Genomic DNA, 21,135 nt, shown 5'->3' with positions numbered 1-21,135 from the left:
ATCTTAGACAAACCTTGAGAAGCGGGTTTAATTTTCAAAGCTTCCAACCCATAAAATTTTAAACGCAAGCTTAACCAATTAACTTAAATCTAAACCAATTAAATATCAAAGAATAAAATTGAGTAAAAATATACTAGTTTTGAAAAACTTGCAAAGCAAAAAAAAAAATGAAGATAAAATCTAAAAGGAAATAAATTTATAGAGGGTGGAATCAACAAAAAAAAACAACTCTAAAAATTATTTTAGATTACAAAAAATAATAATTAAAAAAATAAATATTATTAATAAAACAAAAAAAAATAAGGATGAAATTGAAATGAAAATTTAATTCAATAAATTATTTCAAAAAAAATTATTACCAAAAAAATATGAACTGAATAAAAGAAAAAAAAAAGTTTAGAGACCGATTCGAAAAATTAAAAGGTGGAACGCAAACACCAAGAAAAAAGAAAAAAAAAAAGAAGATAATTATCAATGGCAAAATAAAGTATTCTAGCTGCGCGCGCCATATATATATATGGAGGAGACACTAAAATGAAGTTGATGTCATACTGTAACGGCCTTCTTGGCTGCTGAAATCAGCCATGCATGTTGTTTGAAAAATGGTAAAGTGGTTGATGCAGTAACACGTAGAGAATTTTTTTTATATATCTCCTTTTATTTTATTTAAAAGACTGAACTACCCCTGCCACATCCTAATAACAACAAAAAGATTTGTTGCGCAATGACTGAAATACTTTGTAACCCTAGGCTTCAGAAAATAAAATTTAAAGGCAAGTAGGTCTTTTAATTGTCCTTATAAAAATAAATAGACAAAAGAAGCCCTTATTAGCAATTCAAATTTTTTCTTCTAAGGATAGTATAATAATTTTATTATGCATATTAAAATAAAAGGACAAAAATACCTTTTTATAGCAAACAAATATATTCTTTCTTTTGAGAGCATCAAAATAAATTTATTGGGTTAAAAAAAAAAAAATTATGTCCTGTCCCTAGTCAATTTCAAAATACCAAAATGATTCTATTGCAAAGATGATCCCACTTTCAACTATTAGCCTACTCTTAAAATTTTAAGAGTAAAATAGTAATTTTATTATTCTTGTCCATAATAAAATATGTATCAGTAAAGCCTTAAGATTTTTTAATAAATTAGTAATATAATTTTTTAAATAGTATAAATATATATATTTTTTCTTCTGTACATTCCAATAGTAAAGTGTCTTTTAGAATAGTCAATTGTATTTTTAATATATTTAAGATACATTTATTTTAAAATTTAATATGATTTGATTGACTTGATAGATTTAAAAATAATTTATAATCAATTTAATATTAAATAATAAAATTAAAATAAATAAATAAATAAATTAATAATAAAATAATCTGATTCAACTTCAGTAAACTTGAAAAATCTATGATATAGATTATAAGAACATTATCATCTCATATAAATATAAAGCAAATATATATATATATATATATAATTAAAAAAATCAAAGAGAAAAAAAACTAATAAAAAAATATTATTGCAATAAATAATATCTTATTTTTACCATATTTGTAAGAATAAAATCCAAATGAATATTTTCTTTTCTCTTTTCTCTTGAAGATGCTTAAGAGATTTTTTTGTTATCTTTCCCTTCTATTGAGTTTTTTTTTTTTTTTAGTTGGCTTCTTTTCATGTTGGGATTTTTTTTTAACAAGGTTTTCTCGTTATATTTTGATTAATTATAGTATCTTAACTTGTAAACATCAATTATTTGAACGAGTTTTCAATATTTATGCTGTTGTCAAGATTTTTCTATACAATATAATGTAAAAATAGTGATATGTTTATCTATAACTTGGTATTAAAATAATTTATTTCAAACATGTTTCTTTTAACCTCCTTGTAGTTTTCTATAATACGATCACTAATTTGTATCCTTATGAATCTATCGAAATTAATTTTCTTCTTCTTTGAACATACCCTTTCCATTGTTTGTCATGCGTTCAGCCCATCACATCCCAAGGTTCGAACTTATGTTCATTAACACGCCTTAAACACATTAAATTGTGTAAGAAACCATTAGCTTAACATGCAAGGTAGGGGATCCACTGCGAAAAGTAATATATTTATCACAGTTACGCATGTTAGTCGTTTACTAAATTATCCATCACCACAACCCATCTTAAACACATTTTATGTTCTTAGGCATGCTGTAGTCATAATTAGTTTGTTAAAATGCCGAGTTAATTTATAAAATTTTATGAATTTATGAGTGAATATATTGATATAAAAAATTTAAAAATAATAAAATCAGATTTAATTTATGTAAAATTAGTAAATTTGGTCTAATTTTATGTATTTACTAAATTTATGATATGAATAAAACCGGGTTTAAATTTAACCTTACAATATCTACTAACTAGTTTTATAAGATTGATCATATCTTTCAAACTGTATATTGGATGAAGCTGGAATTTTACAAGAAAATATTAGATATATAAAAATATATTATGATAAATTTTCAGGTTAAATGGAATTAAGGTATATAATATTTTAGAAGGTCATTTTAGTAAACTAATGTTGTCAAATATATCAAACAAGATCTTCGTATACTATTTGAGACATATTTAGAGCTATTCGTAGAATTTTGTTTCGATTAAAGTTGGAATAGAAACTATATATTTGAAATTTTCCAACTATATAAAGTTGGTCTAATAATTCATCCAAATGAGAAAGAACGACATGTTTGAAATTGAAATCAAGAGAGAATAATATGTTTAGAATCATGACTTAAATCTGTCAATAATATGTAAAAATTAGAGATTTAGGCTACATGAAGGAATTTTAACATGAATTTTTTGTAATATTTATTAATTTTATTAATTTTAAATAATTATTTTAAATTTAAATTTTTTCTAGTACATTAAATATTATTTAGAGGTCTATTTTATTATTGAATTTATGTTAGCTAATTAATAATTTGAACTTATTAGCTTGCAACCCAAAAAAGGTCTCTCAAGGCTTATTATGATGAAAACAACCATATTATCACTAAATTTATATTTATTTCCTACCTTTCAATAACTTTTCTTTATTGAAAAATTTTATTTTGAGACTTTTTGTTTTTCTATGTCATTAATTTATTGATTCATACTATCTATCTCTCTCATTTTATTTACATAACTCATTAATTTTAATATAATTTAATTTATTGACTCAAATTATTAAATATAATTAGTTAAAAAAATTATTTATAATTTTACAATTTAAGTTTTCAATCTAAATTTATATTATATTTTCATGTCACGTCATAATCATTTTCATATCAAGTTTTTAAGGTGTTTGATTTTGTTTTTCATTCATAAATATATTAAAATAATATATATTTTTTTTAAAAAATATTTTTAATATCAAAATAATCTAAAAACACTAAAAAAATAATTTATACCATAAAACGTTAAATTTTAATGAAAAACAGATTGAGTCTCAATGTAAAACACCCCCTAATACAAGCACCACAAGTCTGCTATGGAAACCAAAAGGACCACTGGTGTCATATTTTATGCCAATATGCCAATATAGTCCTTGTTTTGTGGTCACAATGGCTACAACACAGGACTATCAGCCATTCAAGTTTGCCCAGCTCAACCTGAGCGAGGCTGGATGAGAAACAAATCTGAATTTGAAGTTATAAATCCAAAATACTGGTATATTACCCAGCAGATAACAGCAAATCAACTGAAACTAACTCATCACTAGTCAATGCATTTCTACTAGCTTTTCTCTTGAGGAATTCTTTGTTAACTATCTATAATGAAGTTATAAATCGATAATGCCCTTTCGGGAGATAAAAAGTCTGACGTAGATTGAGGTTAATTAACTATACAACAAAAAAAAAAAAACATAATCAAAACACGCAAACAATGGTAGAGCCAAAGATAAGATGTGTTGAAAGAAAAGAAAGAACTAATTTCGGCCATCAATGACAATGTAATGATCTGTTCAATAAATATAAACAATACAAAAACTTCGTCAGATTAGCCATGCGTTCTGCAGAAAATCTGGCAGGACATGCGAAGATGTCCCCACTTCAGGGTGGTTTTCTCTTTTAGTTTTCAGCTAGTCTACTGTTTACAGCATGCTTTGTATGTTTCTGTGTTCAGAAATAACACATTTAAGCTCCTGAATAAAATAAAAACAAAAAAACTCACAAAGGCGGAACCCCATTTGTTGGAGCACTTGGTGGTCTGTATTTCATTACCGCCACTTCCAGGACACCATCATTCCGGAAATTAGGACAGAAGAGTCGAGGGTCAACAGGACCAGGCAATTTAAAAGAAATGGTGAATGGTCCAGGAGGGCAGAGTTGCTGGACCCTCATCTGGAAGACACTAGATGAATCTTTCAGCATCCCAGCATCAACAGTTACCACACCTTTTATGTGAACAGTCCCATTATGCTGGATATCACATTTTAAATTACCTGGAAAAAAAAGGTGGACTAGGTAATTTCCTATATCACAAAACACCATGCCACCACCATTCCTTAAAGCTTCGGCCTTAGATTTTAATAGTGCTTACTGCATTACTAAATTCTTTTTAATGGAATAAATGTGGCTTAAGAAGCATGATGCTCAGCACAAGCCACCGCAATTTAACATTTGAGGTAAGAAGCTTACTTTCATTTCTCCGAATGCCAGGCAGTGCAACACGGAAAAGATATGCATTTTCACTGACACCAATGTCGACAAGACCAATTGGTGGTCCTGCACTAACTTCCTTTGCAGTTCCACTTAAAATCACTAATGGTTTCAATTTTGGTTGGTTAGCAGAATCACAAGCATCCATGCTGCCCCCCAAGATTCCTGTGACGCTCAAGTTCTCAGTATCCACATATTAACTCCACAATCAAGGTCAACAGTGATGAAGGAGGAGTGCAAATTCCAATTGTGCATGCAGTTGTTTTCTATTCTGACATATAAATGTACAATAAAAACACCCATTGAAAATTTAAAGAACTTGCGTTGTTTAGATGAAACTGATAGTACTTTTGGTAGCATCTAATAACAGGCCAAGTAACTTATAATGAAGCTAAAATTTGTTGCAACTTTTGCTTAAAGGGGGAGCGATAAAGGCAAAGGATCAGCAAAACAATTCAATTCGTAAGTGTTGCCAAGACTAAAAAAAAGACAGAGCATAGGGATCCAAAAAAGGCAATTCAGAAATGTGCAAAGATATATTAGTCTGAAATTTCTGAGTGAAGAAAATTAGTGAAAGATAAACAACAAATAGGTAAAAAGATTTGCAATTCAGTCTCTAAAGTAAACCTTAAATCCATAAGAGTAATCTAGCTCCAGAATGGCTGTTCCCAATCTGGACAGCTAGCACGCCAACCTTTACTTATTAAGACTAAAATATAAACCACTGGAACAAATATGCAAAGACACAGTATAGAGTAATTAAGTATTTTCATTTTTCAAAAGATAACCAAACACTATTTCCAAGTTTCATGCTAAAAGAGGAATGGCAAGGGCCCAGACTCTGCATCATAATGATTCAGTTAGTGCTGTCTATCGATGCAACTTGGAACAAGCATGAAATAAAAGACACAACTAGTATGAAAGCATGGCTGATCAGGGCATCTCATAAACCAAAGTACTAATATTTTCAAATCCATTTGTTGTTCTATGAGAGTATGGTATTCAGATGACAATATCATTGAAGATGACCAACAGAGAGTTTGCCATAGACACTCAATGACAATCACCTGATCACCAGAAAGCTTTAGGCCTGAAGATTACAATGAAGCTTGCATTAATGTACATGACACAGGTTGCTTATGTTTCCTACTGGCCACCTAAGAGATATTGATTTCCGAGAAAGAATGGAACAGAAGATAAAAGACTCCTCCACTAAAAACAATCCAATTTCAAAACTATATCATGCCAATGACACCTAAAACAAGAATCCTTTATTCATGTTGCGTAGGTAATGGATTTTCAATTGATAGCTCATTTTGATAAAATAATCCTTGTTGCTTCTCAGTCATGCTTCCAATAAACACAGAATGAATAGAGACAGGAAAAAACAAACATGTTCGTCAAAGAATCTTAATTTAGATGGCATCTGAATAAGTAACCCTAACATCTTAATTTCGAAGTGCCAGTAATTTAAAGAACTAAAAAGACTAAGCTGACATGCAGCATCTTTAAGAAGAGACACAAAAATAGCAGTTATTTTTTTATGTTTAGGTGAAAGAACAAACTGAAAACCCAAGATAAAACGCGAAAGAAACCCCAATTTGATTCGGAAGAGACATAATTAAGAAATGGATAACCACATGAGTTCCATTTCTTTCTTCCATTAATCACATTCTAGAAAACTAAGCTTAAATTTCATGGAACTAACTAAGCAATAATTCCACTTCTAAACAAACTACTTCATAATCACAAATTCACTCTTTTTCTGAAAATATTATTTTCATGTTCTAATTTTATCCATTGATTAGAACAAACCCTCGTACCAATAAGACCGCAGCGCTTCAACACCCATCATAATCTTCTTCTAGATCAATCGAGCAAAGAAAAATAAACACAAACCCATTCAGCTTATATAAATGAAAAGCACCAATGCACTTATTATACTACAAGATAAACACAAATGATTGTGCAACACGGAAAATTTCATGCGTGCGTGTGCGTGAAAATGGAAGATCTAGATGTATTCATTGTTATAGCCGGGAGACTTTACCGTTAGTACTCCGGTAGGTCGTCGACGGCGGTGGACAGCAGAGCTTTCTCTGTGACTATTGAGCTGGTGCGGTCAGCCAGCAGTATTTTGGTCGTCTTCTTCAATTCCAACATAGCATTAACTATATATGGCCCAGAACCGGTTAGAGGGTGCCGCGTCGAAATGTGGGCTCCACCGTGTATCTATGTACTTGTTTCACATACGTTTTCAGAAAATTTTGATTTTTTATTACTTTAAATTAATTTTTTTAATATATTAATATCAAAAATAAAATTTTAAAATAAAAAAATTTAATATATTTTCAAATAAAAAATATTTTAAAAAATAATTATAACCAATCTACCACAATATCATGTCAAGGATGAAAGCACTTCTAAGGTTTATTTTGACATTGTAAATACAGAGAAAGAGAGCGAGGGGGAGAGAGAGAGCTAGCGGAGAAAAAGCTGTAAGGAAAGCAAAACTCAAGCAAACAAAATGCTGCAGTTGTTGAGAAAATGTGGACAGAAGCAGAGATGCTCGGGGACATGATCTGCATTCTGCTTCTTAGCCAATAATATGGTAGCTAATCTTTGCATGCAGGCATGTCCTGAGAACAGGAGGAGCTTCCTTGTAGTTGGTTGCTCAAATACATAGATGGGACAAATTAGCAGACCACTGATTTGAGGGGCAACACCGCAACAGAAAGACATACAAAAATACCTCTGCGCACCAGGAAGAGAAACTTCGAAAAAATATGCACCTTTTCTCAGTGCCAATGTCGAAAATTCCGGTTGGCGGTCAAAGTGTCTTCCGGCCCTGCTTGCGCTGGCCAGTCAATAGTCATAATGACAGATTCATCTGTGATGGGAAATTCCACATGAGGCAACGGCCTCATCGAATTTGCAGCTCCTCCCGATTCCAGAGATGCTTTCTTGATTGTGTTATTTTGAATTACAAACACCATAGGAAAATCCTGGCACTGGCAGGTTGCTAAGGCGACGCCTCCTTTTGTATGTCTGCCGAACCATTGCTGATGAGGGATGGTTTCTCATTTCTAGAAGAATTAGTTCCAGCAGTTTTTTCATAGCTATTTAGCAATGCCAATTTGCACGGTTTCTTCTCCATACTGCTGCTGATCTGCAGAGATGAATGTTCATGGATATAATTCTCAATTATGATTGTTACAGATATTTTTTCTGATCCAAGTACATTGTTGTAGTCATCATCATCATTATTTTTTATTTATTGGATTTGAATTTTTTTCGTCAGCCCTTTTATTGAAACAAAAATTTTCTAGTTATCCTATGTTGAATTTCAAACATGTGGATTTGTAAGAATTAGTGGCTAATTGAATTTTTGTTTAGACATCTTCTTTAGGACAATTTTTGTCGCGGGGGGGTGGGGTGAATGTACATGGCTTGGCAGGGTATGCCCAGAATCGAAAGATGTGCAGTGATTCTGGAGATTAATGAAACACTGTAATATATCACAAAACCTCCTCCACGTTTTCTTTTCCAGTGAATTCATCAGAAAACTTTTGAGAATGGCAAGCCAAAAACACGGAGAAATCCAATTGGAATATTGGTAGGCAACTAGCAGTGCATCAACCACACTCCTGTATCACACTTTACAATATAATATCCACTTTAAATCTAATATTCTGCTACAAATAATTTGAATAAATGAAATGAATTGTGTTAATTAATCCCAAAATATTTTTCTCCGATTCACTTCTCAAATTATTTCAACCACTGAATTTATGAGATTCACAAGTAAAATCTACTCCAGAATCAGTGAAAATTGTTCAAATAACAGCATGGAAAAGGAAAATGTGTGCTATGTTAATTATTACTACGAACCTGGATTGTCTGCACGAAAACGAATTGCCACCCAACCACCGGAAGGCACACCAACAGTGTTCCTCTCAACAGGATTAACAAGGTTAAAATTTTTGGGATCATTAGTAGGTTTAAGATTTCCAAACCCTTCTCCAACAACAAAGAAATTGAGGCCATGAAGATGGAGAGGGTGACTCTCAGCACCTAAAATGCTAGCGTCCTGCACCACTGCCTCTACACTTGTGTTTCTACAACCTTGGTACCGTTGGTCACAAGAGTATTATTTGGTGGGGTCCCAGTGTAATTGAATGGATGGAGAGGAAAGCTTGGAAAATCAGTGGCATAAACCCCATTTGATTTTTTGAAAAAATAGGATTGGAGGAGTGCTGCCGAAGGGAGAGCCATGGAGATATTGTTAACAGAAGCTGCAAATTTTGTGCCATTAGGCCCGTGACATTTCTGATTTTTTGTGCACGGGCTATTTCTTAGTCCAACTGTGAAGAAGGATTTCTTGACTGCTTTTGTTTGAGGCACATCAACTGGTAATTGAGAATTGGCCAAACTACGAAATTTTCTTGTGAAATTCGCAACGACACTTGCAGCGTTAATAAGAGGTAGGATTGGTTTAATGCTGTCGACTTTGAAGAACTTTCATGCTCAAGTATCCCTGCAACAGTCGTGTTATCAAACGTGCCTTGGCCAGTAAAATATGGTCTTGCTAACATGTAGAATGATGCACTGGGGGCTACGGGTTCGGTCTTCAGAAGAATATTTGTGTTCTGTCCTGGTGTGATAACCAAAAGGTTGGTCTCAAAAGGCTTCACATAAGTTGCATCCGCTTCGACAGCGGTGAATGTGCGGTTCGCAACGCTGAAAAAGAGCTCATCGTTGAGTGCAGCATTGATCAATCGGAGAAGATATGTCTTTCCACACTCTGGAACACGCTTTAAAGGTGTAGGCTTCGGAGACATTTGGCCACCCTCCAGACTGTAATGCCTGGTTAATCACTGCCTCAGGATCAGCACTGAACCACTCTCCCGTGGTTTATTCAATCAGATTGTTTTATTCTTAATTAGCTTGTTTAACGAAGATACAAATTAAAAAGGTCACAGAAAGATTAAATAGAAAAAGGAGGTCATGGGTGGCTAATTAGCTACCCAACATGATGGTCACTTCCTTGCAGGGTTTGGCAAATCGTTAAGAAACATTTTGCTTAGGGAAGATGATGAGGGGTCCATAGACAGTAGATCTAAGCCAGGAAAAGTGAGTATGCCAGAAGAGAGTTCCTCTTTTTCCTGTAATGGTGAAGTTGTAAACATATGTCTGGTATGTTTGAATAGGGTATTATGTGATGCATGATGGCTTATCTGCCCATCCACTTTGAAGCTGTCGAATTCCATGCCTGTTTCCAATAATTTCATCACCAAAAACACGTCAACCATGAAGACCAATCACGTAGATATGATTTAACCACTTGTCATTGTTAATTAGTCGATACATACAGTACCATAAGACAAAAACTTAGTAAAAGAAACAATCATATATAATAGAAGTACATGATCGATATATACAGAGTTCAATTCATACCGCTGGATGCTGATATTATTTGGAACATGATTGACCACCTTCACCACTAGACGGTCACCTTCTCTAGCAACTACGCGGGGCCCCGGGAACATCCCATTAACTGTCTCTATGCTCTTGGTGTGGCACAACTGGGTCGCATTTTTCAGTTATATCAGAAAGAAGATGAAAACAAATGTCCATTATATTAATAAGCTAGCTGACCAGACAAAAGCATATAGTTAAAAGTGCCACAAGTTTAGATGAGTGTAATATGCATAGTATATGTACTTGCGTCGAGCTTGTAGTGCCTCGTAATGCCTGCATGCTTTGCTCTGGCAACCTCAGGAAAGGCCCGGAGGCAGCCTCTATATAGCACAGAGTAATATTGCAGAAGAATTGTTGGTGATATAGGAGCTGAAGCACCCATGCATTACGTGCCAACCAAATTAAACTAAAATATTCTACTTGGTAAAAAAAAATGAAAGGAGATGGGAGCTATAGTACTATTGGTGAAACTTAAACTTCGCTTCTCGTGTGCATATCATTAAACTCAGTCGGAAGTGTTAAATTATACAGGCAAATAGTTTATAGATAGAGTAATGCTGTCTGGTTGATTAGGTGATCAGAGGTTTCAGACATGACAGAAGGAAGAGAATTACCTACTGAGATCCATGTTTGATTTTGGAGTGTAATCATCAAAGTCAATTGATTAGTTAATTTTTTTTGTGCTTTAACTTTTGGTTTGAATATGTTTATCTCGTCCTCCTAATTACATAGACAAGTAGCATTATTTCGAAAGAAATGTCCGTATGCTAATTTCAATATCCCTTCCTCATATGTTACCCCTTCTATTGAAAATTCTTCTCGCAGAATCAAATTTTTCCTCAAAAAAACAAGCAACATGTTTGTAAGGAAATTTGACTTAATATTCCTAATTAAAGTAATTAAATGTATCTTCCACCAAAGAGAATATCAAGGATAGAGAAATATCATATTCATGCCAAAATCCAAGTTCCATGATAGCACAAGTGATTTTTGGAGGGATTTGGTGAGCATGAGGCAAAATAATTAGGGTGTTGTGTATTGCTGAAGGTCTTAAAACTTGTTGGGATAGCAATATCTAGTTTTGCCCTCTGTTGTCAGGATGGCCTAAGTAAAGGCTTATGTCTGATTCATGAGTTGTTGAAAGCCTAATTAGATAGAAATACTCATGATGGCTGTAAAGAATAGATTTGTCACGCATCCTAGCTTAAGTGTCTTAATTTTTAATTATGAAATGACATGGAAATATCAAAAAACAAGTTTTTAGAAAGAAATTGATGTTTTTATATTAGTTTCCTATAGACAACATCAATTGATAATGTTTCAAAATTCAAAATATGTAGAAATAAGGCTTATCTGGTTAGATAAAGGTCAATCGCTTAGTTCTTACAATTTAATTCATTTTATTTAGCCATGTTGGGTGATAGTTTAATGTGGAAAGCCAATGTGCATGGTAGCTTAATGTGGGAAGAAAAGTACTTGCAAAAGATTCATTTAGGTAGAGATTGATAGTTGAGTAAAGAGAATGATTCATGCTCCTTCATTGTTATAGTTTTATCATTCTCTCTTTGAATAATAAGGATAGATGTGAGGATTCTTATATGTTTTAGTAAATATATTTGTAGAGAGAGAGTATAATAATATTTTAGATAGAGAAGGTATGAAAATATATATCCAAATATGTAGAGAATAAAGATATTATAAACCCTTTACTTGGGTGATTCATAAGGTATTTATCGCTTATGAACCTTGTTCTTTTGTTTAGATGGAGCAATTGAAGAGTAATTTCATCCTTATAAATTATTATTGTTAGTCATGAGTTGTATTCCACTCAAATGTATTAATGAGATAGAAATGTCGTAGGTCATAAGAGATTTTGTACATCTTCGGTTGAAGGGAAGTAGGATCTAAAATTAGAATGCATTAGGTGAGTAAAAATCCTGAAGGACTCATGTGGGATTGAAAAAATAAGGTATAGAGGGTTAGGCTCAGGTCGTCTGGTTGAGGGATAAACGCTCAAATAAGCTTATATGTGTTGTTTAGGCCTATGAAAGTTAGGCTCAAGCATGATACCCCAACCCATGGGAGCTATGCATTGGGTTTAGTTTTCACACTAAGCCCAGCTCGTAGGAAAGTAGGCCCTAGTAGTTTTTTTGGTCTATAAGGTTTTTGGGCTCGTAAACAAAAATAATTGTCTTGAAAACAATTAATAAATCTTAATCCATCACTTGTAGATGCTAACATGAATAAAAAGGGGTACTTTTTAGTAATGAGATTGTTAAAACTCTCGTTCCATTAATAGAAGTATGGAGAGACATCATATGTGAAGGTGGTAACTAGCAATATAATTAAACATCATGTTTTCACCAAAATCAAATTTCTCGAAGATAAAGGTGTGTTATCCTCGTTGGTGTTGCTTTTGTCATTTATGATCATAAACATCATGGTCGTTGATTAAAATGAAATGCAGGATTAATAGCGACACTAATAAAGAATTTGACTTGAGAGTTTTCATATAAACATGTAATTAACCATGAATTAAATGTACTGCGGATATATGTCATCAAGTTTTTTAATTTATGGTTTTGATTAGTTGCATTTTTTCCTATAAATAATATATTATATAGCCCTTTTTTTCATAAATTAAGTGAAAAATATCATATGTTAATGTTATACTAGTTGTGTATATACACTATATAATGAGATTGATATTAAATACAAGCCGACAAAACATTTTGTTGTCTCTGCTTCTTCATTTTATATTACAGCTTTGACATTATAAGATCATAGTAAGGTTATACCACACATCAAATAAAACAAAGGCTACATCATAATACTAGTACATCTAATATCAAATATTTATGTGTGTGTGTCTATGGTCCATCATTTTTTATGAGAATTTAAGGCATGTATGATAATGTCATGACTTAGTTATCAATAACAAATAATGTTAATTATTTTTAATTAGTACTTAGTTATAATAAATTAGATGATGGATGCAATTATTAGATTTTTTGTCATTAATATGAATACATCGGTTTATATATACAACAACCAAGAATGGACGACATTGTCTATTGACAAAGAAATTATAAGACCATCCATAATCAAGAGGTTGGCAAGTTTGACAACTACTAATGTTAAGAATGAGCTAGAGTTGATAACCGTTAAATCTTATAAATAAACTCAACTAAGGAGAGTAAGGCAGAAGTTTGTAGAAAGCCGAATGTAATGACATATAGAGAGTGAGTGAACTGCCAAGGATAGTCATGATGACATCCATTACAGTATTACTAAGATAGAGAAAAAGTGAGATTGATAGTTGAGTAGAAAGAATGATTCATGCTCCTTCATTATTATGGTTTTATCATTCTCTCTTTGAATAATAAGATTAACCTTTCTATAGATATAGACGACTTGTCAAACCATGTTAAATTTTATGTGTGTTTTGGCTTTGAAGAGCAATGATTAGAACATTTGTAGTTCTAACAAGTAGTATCAAATTTTGGTGAAGAATAATGATGTTTAATTTTTGTTAAAAAATAAAGTGCTTAAAATATGTTTTTGGATGTACCACCATAAAAAGAGGTTAAAAGGATCACAATGATGAAAATAACATGCAAATCAAATCCAAAATAAAGTTGTACAAGCTAGTCAAAGTTGGCACAGAAAAGTCAATATGTCACGTCAGCATATATTGACACCAAGTCAATGTCTAGTCATCTATCACATCATTAAATGTATGCTAACTTGGACACGGGTATTAAATTTTAACATGGATCAATATTAATCTTTTTTTATTATATTTTTTAACATTTTTTTTTAATTTTATCATTCAACTTTAAGTTTATTAAATATTAAACATCTTTATTTTTTTTTGTTTTGCTTTCCATGACGATAACCTAGCCTCATGGCCTAAGTCATACATTTGTCTTGCTAGCTTAGATTGGTTCAGAATTTTCATATCATTTTATTCTTATATCAAATTTATTTTTTATTTTATTTATTTTTTTAAATATTTTCAACCTTCATCATTGGATTATTGAGGATTGACCTTAGTTATTTTTTTTGTATGGTCTACCTTCTCTTATGACCAGATCACATGTATGTGATATTAGTTTAGGTTGACTTTAGTCTTTTTTAATCTTTTTTAATATTTTTTTTTTTCAGATTTCAACTTTCAATTATGAGTTTATTAACTATTGAATTTTTTTATTTTTTTCTATATGTTTTTTATGAGAATATATTATCCTTATAATCTAGATTATAAATTTATTATGATAACTCAGATTAGATCAATTTTTTTTTTTCAATTTCTTTTCATCTTCAACCTTTAGCATTAAGTGCTATAACTCAATCACAAATTTTATTTTTAATTTAAAACACCTTTGCATTGTTATTTTAGGTTATGAAAGAAACCAACTCGACTCCCGGCGAAACACAGGACACCCCTCCGGTGATCATTCTATAACACAGTGCTCAATAAAGCATAATAATGATCGGAGGATCTAAGAAAATGCCAAGTCCACAGAAGACGCAGAGGCTCATTTGCGTTGTCCGGTGAGACTAAGATCCTATACCTGGCAACATACATTACATGGTCAAAGATGATTAAGTAGAATAACAACATTAATCATATCACCTTAAAGTTTAACAGCTGTTTGATCGCAGGTCAGGCCAAGGATCATGTCAATAACTGAAGACCATTGGATACGATTGACTTTTAATTTTTTAAACTATCATATGCCATCCATCTTGTCTGAGCGCGTGACTTACAAGACCAATGTACACGTAAAATAATTTTTTTAAGGTACTCTAGTAATTATTCACATAATTACCACAAATAAACTAGGCTATTTTTTCTGAGTATCCAAGAATATAAATGTTATTTTACTGTATAAATTAAAATAAAAAAATAAAGAGAACCTTTAACAGAAGACCCTTTTTTTTTATCAGATTTCAAGGTAAAAAGAATATTTTACTATGTATTATAAATTTGAACGACAACTTTATCCTTAATTAATTCTCAAATAATACTTAGATTTCATGAAATATATAATTTTACCTTTATGCCAAGATAATTATTAAGAGTAATGAAGATCAAAACCATGATTACATTGTTTGAATCAACCAAAAATCTCCTGCTATATTAATTCACTGAAGCCATTTAACTTCTTTTTTTTTTAATGCACATAATGATCTTTAAATCAATGAGAAACTATATAAATGTAATTTTTATTATCAAAATAAGGGGGAAAGGCATCATTTGATTTTTTTAGTTAATTACAACCTACTCCCATTAATTCGCGCCACGTAAATAAAAAAAAAAATATGAATTTTTCTCATAAGATGACGATAATGAATACCAGCAATCACTCCTTCCCTCTGATTCTATTATCTATTAGCAAAGTGAACTTGAATAATAATAATAATAATAATAATAATAATAATAATAATCGTGCATTCTTCAAAGAGCACATTGTCTTTATTCAAAGATATTTTTTTAGAAATTGAGAGACCACTGTTAGGCTTGACTTTGGTTGGTGCTAGGTTAGGTGAAAGGGGCAAAGTAAATTGCTGGTAGCCGATGCAGATCCAGCTGGCCCGTATTTAATTACTCAACCTGCCCATTTTTGGAAGCAATAGTGGATTTGAGGACGACGATGTTAATTTATCTATTTTATATTATATCATTATTTTTAAAATTTTATTTTTAACATCAACAATTAAAATAATCTGAATATATTAAAAAATATTCAATTTTTTTAAAATATTTTTAAATAATAAGAAAAATTTTATTTTGATATATTTTAAAAAGAAAAAAACTTTAAAAATCAACTATTATCACACTTTTAAATACCTTTTAAATAATATTAATACACAGTACTAGAATGATATCCATTATTATATGGATATTTTTTTATTTAATAACCTCATGTAATTTTAATTTATTGTAATTTATGAATAATGCAATGTAGAAAATAATTGTATGGATTGTGGGATTGTGGGGAAAAAAATTAAAACTTATGATAAAGATGTAGAGCAACTATTTCAAAGAAGAATATTTAAAATTTTAAATTAAAGTTAGTTAACCTCTATAGCCTTTTTTGGACCATGACTGAGAATCAAAAGTTCATGTTTCTTTGCTTCCAAAATTGAAACAATGAAGCAAGCACAGCACTCCAAACTACGAGTCTTCTTTTATCAAGCTAAAGAATCATAAGAGTTATTGTTTACTTTCTTTTCTTTCAAGATTGAGACAATAAAAAGAAGCATATTATTCCACACATACTGTAACTGATTGCAGAACTCTATAGTTGAGAAATACTATTTTTTGTTTCTATAATTATAAATGTTTGGATTAGTTTACGTTAATTAATCCAATTAATCCTTTAAAACTCTGTTTAAAAGTCTAGTGGAATTGCATTCTAAAAGATTTTATTTTATTTTTTCAAATTATTTTTTTATATTTTCAAATTATTTTAATATGTTAATATGAAAAATAAATTTTAATATATTATCTAATATACTTCCAAATAAAAAAACACAACTTGAGTTTCTTATAAAATTGGGTACACGCGTTGGGTTTGATATTTAAGAAGTAAGTTGCCTTCTTTGACTTTTTGAATCCAGATCCTGAATCGATCAAAAGAATTTATTAAATGATTCTAAATTCACCATATCCATATCAATATAAAGAACGTATTGTTAAGATAATCTCTAACTTGAAACCAGATCATGGTAGCAAATGGAAAAACAGACGGGAGTTTCACTCCACCTCTGCTCTTACAACCATGCCAAAGACCTCTACCACGAACACACAAACGTTTTGGCAGATTATACTTGGATTTAACTTCCATTATCATTGCTCAAGGCTCCACAAATAGACCACTCACAATACCATAAAGCGGAACACAGGGCAAAAGAAGACCGAAAACTGGAAGCACGAGCAAGCAAAGGTAGGTGCTTTTCCATCAATAAGGCCAAAAATTCCAGTCACGCATCATTTTATTAAGAAATGGATGGATCAGACAGTCCCCTGTGGAAGCATTTAAAAGATCATGATTTGACCACAAAATATGAGTGATCTGATCTCATGCTGCTTTTAAGCTCCGTGGAATAACTTAATGTGCAAGATGAGCAAAATTCAGTCATCCTCCGCTTAATCCCCAAAAACCCAATCCCATCTAGATACACAGCAAAGCACACCCAATCAGCTATACTGTGACTCGCAAGAGAAAGTAAGCAACCAAGAAACTCAATAGACTGCCAAAAGTAGAAATTTAATTCATAGAATGATGTTTCCAGTGATACTGCAACAAGGAAATTGCTAGTAAAAGTTTTTTTAAGACGAGGCATTTTGCTCTTCTACACTGTGGATTATCACCTATTTCAGTTCATCTATCTTCGAAATTTCAGAACCAACAAAACTGTATCATTTATCCTTCTGCGGCAAATACAAAGAATTTTTCCATTTGAAGAGACGAGAAATCTCTACTCATTACAAATACACTCTCTTTCAGTAAATGAAAAATAAATAAATTCTTAACCTGTTTAAGTGCTACGTATATACATACTTTTATCAGAAGAAGCAGTCCGTCTCTTCACCTCTCAATAGCTCCAGATGATATCACCACCTATCAGCCCCCTCCTCAACTTCCAAATCCAATCCTCTTCTCCTCCTTGTTACATGAGTCGAATAACTTCTCTCAATCGATTCAGTTCCAGATACATCATGCATTCTTGACGACGAATTAGGCCTAATCCTCCTCAAAAACGAACCCAAACCACGAAAAACTCTCCTGAACCCCCCACTGCCACTGCTGCCCTCCCTTCCTCTACTCCTAGTTACCCAGGAATCCCAATCTCGAGGCCTCCTGTTCCCACTAAGCCCACCATTCCCACCGCCATCCATCTCCGTAAAAACACCCGGAAACTCCCTCTCTCCACCTCTCCTCCCCCCACTAAACCTCCCAACAGCAAACCCACCTCCAGGCAACCTCCATATAGTCAACCCCACAACCTCCCCTTCCGCCTCCTCCTCGTCAGAATTATCCACAGGCAACTCGTGCCTACAAACCGGACAAGAATTTCGCATCGCAAGCCAGGGCAAGATGCAATCAGAGTGGTAAATATGCTTGCAAGGCATCTCGCGAGCTTCGTCTCCAATCTCAAATGCCTCTTTACACACTGCACAGTACGTCTCCGAAACCACGTGCGTTTCGTTTATTTCTACACGAGGCATTGATTCAACCACGGCTTTCGATGCCGGCGGGTTAGGGGCCGACCGGCCTAAGCTGTTTATCTCAATCTGTGATAATTGGTCCAGTAAGCGATCGAAACCAGAAACCATTAAAAACTCCGACATCGTCTCAGGTATGGGTCGGAGACCCGACCCAGATCCATCGTCGTAGTAGAACTCGTAGGCGCTTCCTTCATCGTTGTCATCGGCGGCGGCGGGAGTTGTTCCGCGGAGGACGATCACCGGGTTGTACGGAGACCGGTCGCCAGCGTTGCGGCGGTTTCGGATGAAGTTGGAAACCCGACTACGGTTCCGACGGTTGTCGTAGTTGGATTGGATCTCTTCGACAAACCCACCGTCGCAGTGAGGACACGTGATGTAGTTGGCGTGGTTTTGTTCTTCGTCGTCGTTGCGAGGTGCAACGGTGACAAAGCGTGCACACCTGTAACACCAATACGACGTACCCGTCGTTGAAGCCATGGTCAGATCGGAAAGTAGCTGATAGGGGAAGAGAATGATGATTGCAGAAAGAAATGAGAAGAGAGAGAGAGGCGCCGGGCTTTTAAAGAGACGCGTGAAAGAAACTTGGGATGGCGGGCTATGAGTGGGAAAACAAAATGAGAGGGCGAAGGAGCGTTCCCGGTGGATCAAATACAGGATTTTACGCGTGAGCGTCACGTGGTTACGCGCTTTCATTGTTTTATTTTATTTTATTTTATTTGCTTAGTTTTGAGAAAAAGGCTCTTTTCAATAATTTTATTTGCTTATTTTTGAGAAAAAGGCTCTTTTCAATAATTGGGTAAGCTACAAGAAAAGCCCTAAAGCACCCCCTGATGTATTCTGTTTTCAATGTCATCCCTCTCTCTTGCAGGTGGAAATTGCCTGGGCTGCCTTTTGCAACTAGTTGCGCAACCTCCCAAGCGGTGGAGTCATTTCCATGTCAAAAAATTGGTTTAGGTTAGTGATAATAAAGTTTTATATCTTTATTCGATGCTTAAATAGTTTAAGATTTGCTTTTAATAAAAGTTTCACTATGTTTACAGTATTGACATTTTAAGTTTTTTTATGTATTTCACATGGTAATTCTATTTATTTAATGTTATATAGATACACCTAATCTACTCGAGGTTCAAGTATATTTTTATAATAATTCATTAATCATAGATAATTAAATAAACACAAGCAACTTTTGTTTTTCTTACCTCTCTCGCAAATCTAAAAATGATAAATAAAAATTAAATAATCACATCCAACACATAAGCCCTCTAAAAACAATTAAAAACCCTTAATGCCGAGCATTCGTTCTTGGCTTGTCAATTCAATTGCCTTCAAAAAAGGATTGGCTATGAATGAAACTAAGACCTCGAGGGGCTTTAATGATAAATACTACATATTTAAGAGGCAAATTGACATAACATTCAAGTCGCAGGAGGGGTTTTGTGATCTGAGTTTTGACCGGAGACCTTGTCAGTGCCCTACGAGTTAAGGTAGTAGACTTGACAGCTAGGACTATTAAGGGCTCAGAAAGCTACTGTGTACAGTATTACTACACAAGTGGCACATAGCTTGGATTGGGTTTGACTGGGGAGAGAACGCCCACTTTGAAAATTCAAGCTGTCTGTTCGAGGCATCTTGCGAGGAATACAAACGACTAGTCTCTCTACTCCCTTGCGTTGGAGTGGATTGGCCTGCCTGTCCACAACCGCCGACTCCAATTTTAATCCTACAATTAAATTTTATTTTTTTGTTTCTACGGAAGGACTTCAATTTTGATCCTGCCATATCGATGCGGCCGGTGAAAAGAAATTGTTCAGATTTTCACCGCCGATCCATTGAAAGTTTAACCGGATTAGGTATTTAATAGTTTGTTTTTGTATTTAAAAAATTAAAAATATTTTATTTTTTAATTTAAATTGATTTTTTAATTTTTTTAATTATTTTAATGTGTTAATGTAAAAAATAATTTTTAAAAATAAAAAATATCATGTTAATTTATTTTAAATAAAAATATTTTAAAAAATAACTATTATTTTTATTTTATTATCAAGTATCCTCTTTAAATATAATGGAAAGAGATGTGTGTGGAATGTGAATTTTGTAATATTATTTATGGAAAGAAAGTGTATTTTTTTTTTATTTACGTGGGATGTCCGGGTCAGCTTGCGCGCATCACGACTAATCCCCACGGCCCACTAAATATCCTGCAAACCCAGTAGACATGTAAGGCACCGCAGGGTGACAGGCATACACGCTAGAGCTCGAACTCAAGTACAGTAAAAGGAGATAAGCCCCTTTCACCGCTAATCCAATCCCTAGTTTGCAAAGAAAGTGTATTTTACATATTCAAGTTAAACCACCTGTACAGAGTGACAAGCTTCCTTAACAGCAGGGATGGATGGCGCCCCGTTTATCAAAAAAATGTGGACTCCAATTTTCAATCATATAATTAATTTCTTTACAAAGTCATGGTCATGTATGCTTAAGTGCTTAAATGTGAGTAACCTGACATCCTGATGTGTAGTTATGATGTCCGGTCGGAATTTAACTTAGTTTAAGATTTGACTCGTGGGTTTATTAAATTCAATTTTTAAATTAAATAATCTTTTTGTAAATAAAAAATTAATAATAAAATGATATTATTTTAAATAAAAAATAAAAAAAATCATTAAAAATGATTAACTCCGGTCCTACTCAGGTTGGAACAGGTTTATTAAAATTTAACCAAAG

General features: G+C 32.9%; 3 protein-coding genes across 3 annotated transcripts; all 3 read right to left on the bottom strand.

The window, feature by feature from the left end:
• Nucleotides 1-3,937: 3,937 nt before the first annotated feature.
• On the bottom strand, nt 3,938-6,849 carry LOC105133134 (HSP20-like chaperones superfamily protein). The gene is made up of 3 exons (XM_011036977.1): nt 6,739-6,849; nt 4,668-4,853; nt 3,938-4,471 (listed from the first exon to the last, which is right to left on the bottom strand). Exons 2-3 carry the CDS (start codon nt 4,834-4,836, stop codon nt 4,197-4,199), a joined length of 444 nt encoding a protein of 147 aa, XP_011035279.1. The 5' UTR covers nt 4,837-4,853; nt 6,739-6,849; the 3' UTR covers nt 3,938-4,196.
• Nucleotides 6,850-8,312: 1,463 nt separating this feature from the next.
• LOC105133133 (laccase-2) lies at nt 8,313-10,551 on the bottom strand. The gene is given in 8 exon segments (XM_011036976.1): nt 8,313-8,335; nt 8,580-8,807; nt 8,810-9,190; nt 9,193-9,494; nt 9,496-9,592; nt 9,713-9,960; nt 10,146-10,293; nt 10,413-10,551. Coding segments are annotated over 8 exon segments (1,566 nt in total).
• Nucleotides 10,552-17,430: 6,879 nt separating this feature from the next.
• On the bottom strand, nt 17,431-19,040 carry LOC105133132 (E3 ubiquitin-protein ligase RING1-like). Its single transcript, XM_011036975.1, has one exon. The coding sequence runs from the start codon at nt 18,886-18,888 to the stop codon at nt 17,797-17,799; it is 1,092 nt and encodes a 363-aa protein (XP_011035277.1). The 5' UTR covers nt 18,889-19,040; the 3' UTR covers nt 17,431-17,796.
• Between the last annotated feature and the right edge of the window lie 2,095 nt (nt 19,041-21,135).

The sequence above is a fragment of the Populus euphratica genome, unplaced genomic scaffold, assembly GCF_000495115.2.
Source record: "Populus euphratica unplaced genomic scaffold, PopEup_1.0 scaffold42.1, whole genome shotgun sequence".
Classification (NCBI taxonomy): domain Eukaryota; kingdom Viridiplantae; phylum Streptophyta; class Magnoliopsida; order Malpighiales; family Salicaceae; genus Populus; species Populus euphratica.
This window is presented reverse-complemented; position numbering and strand designations above follow the sequence as displayed.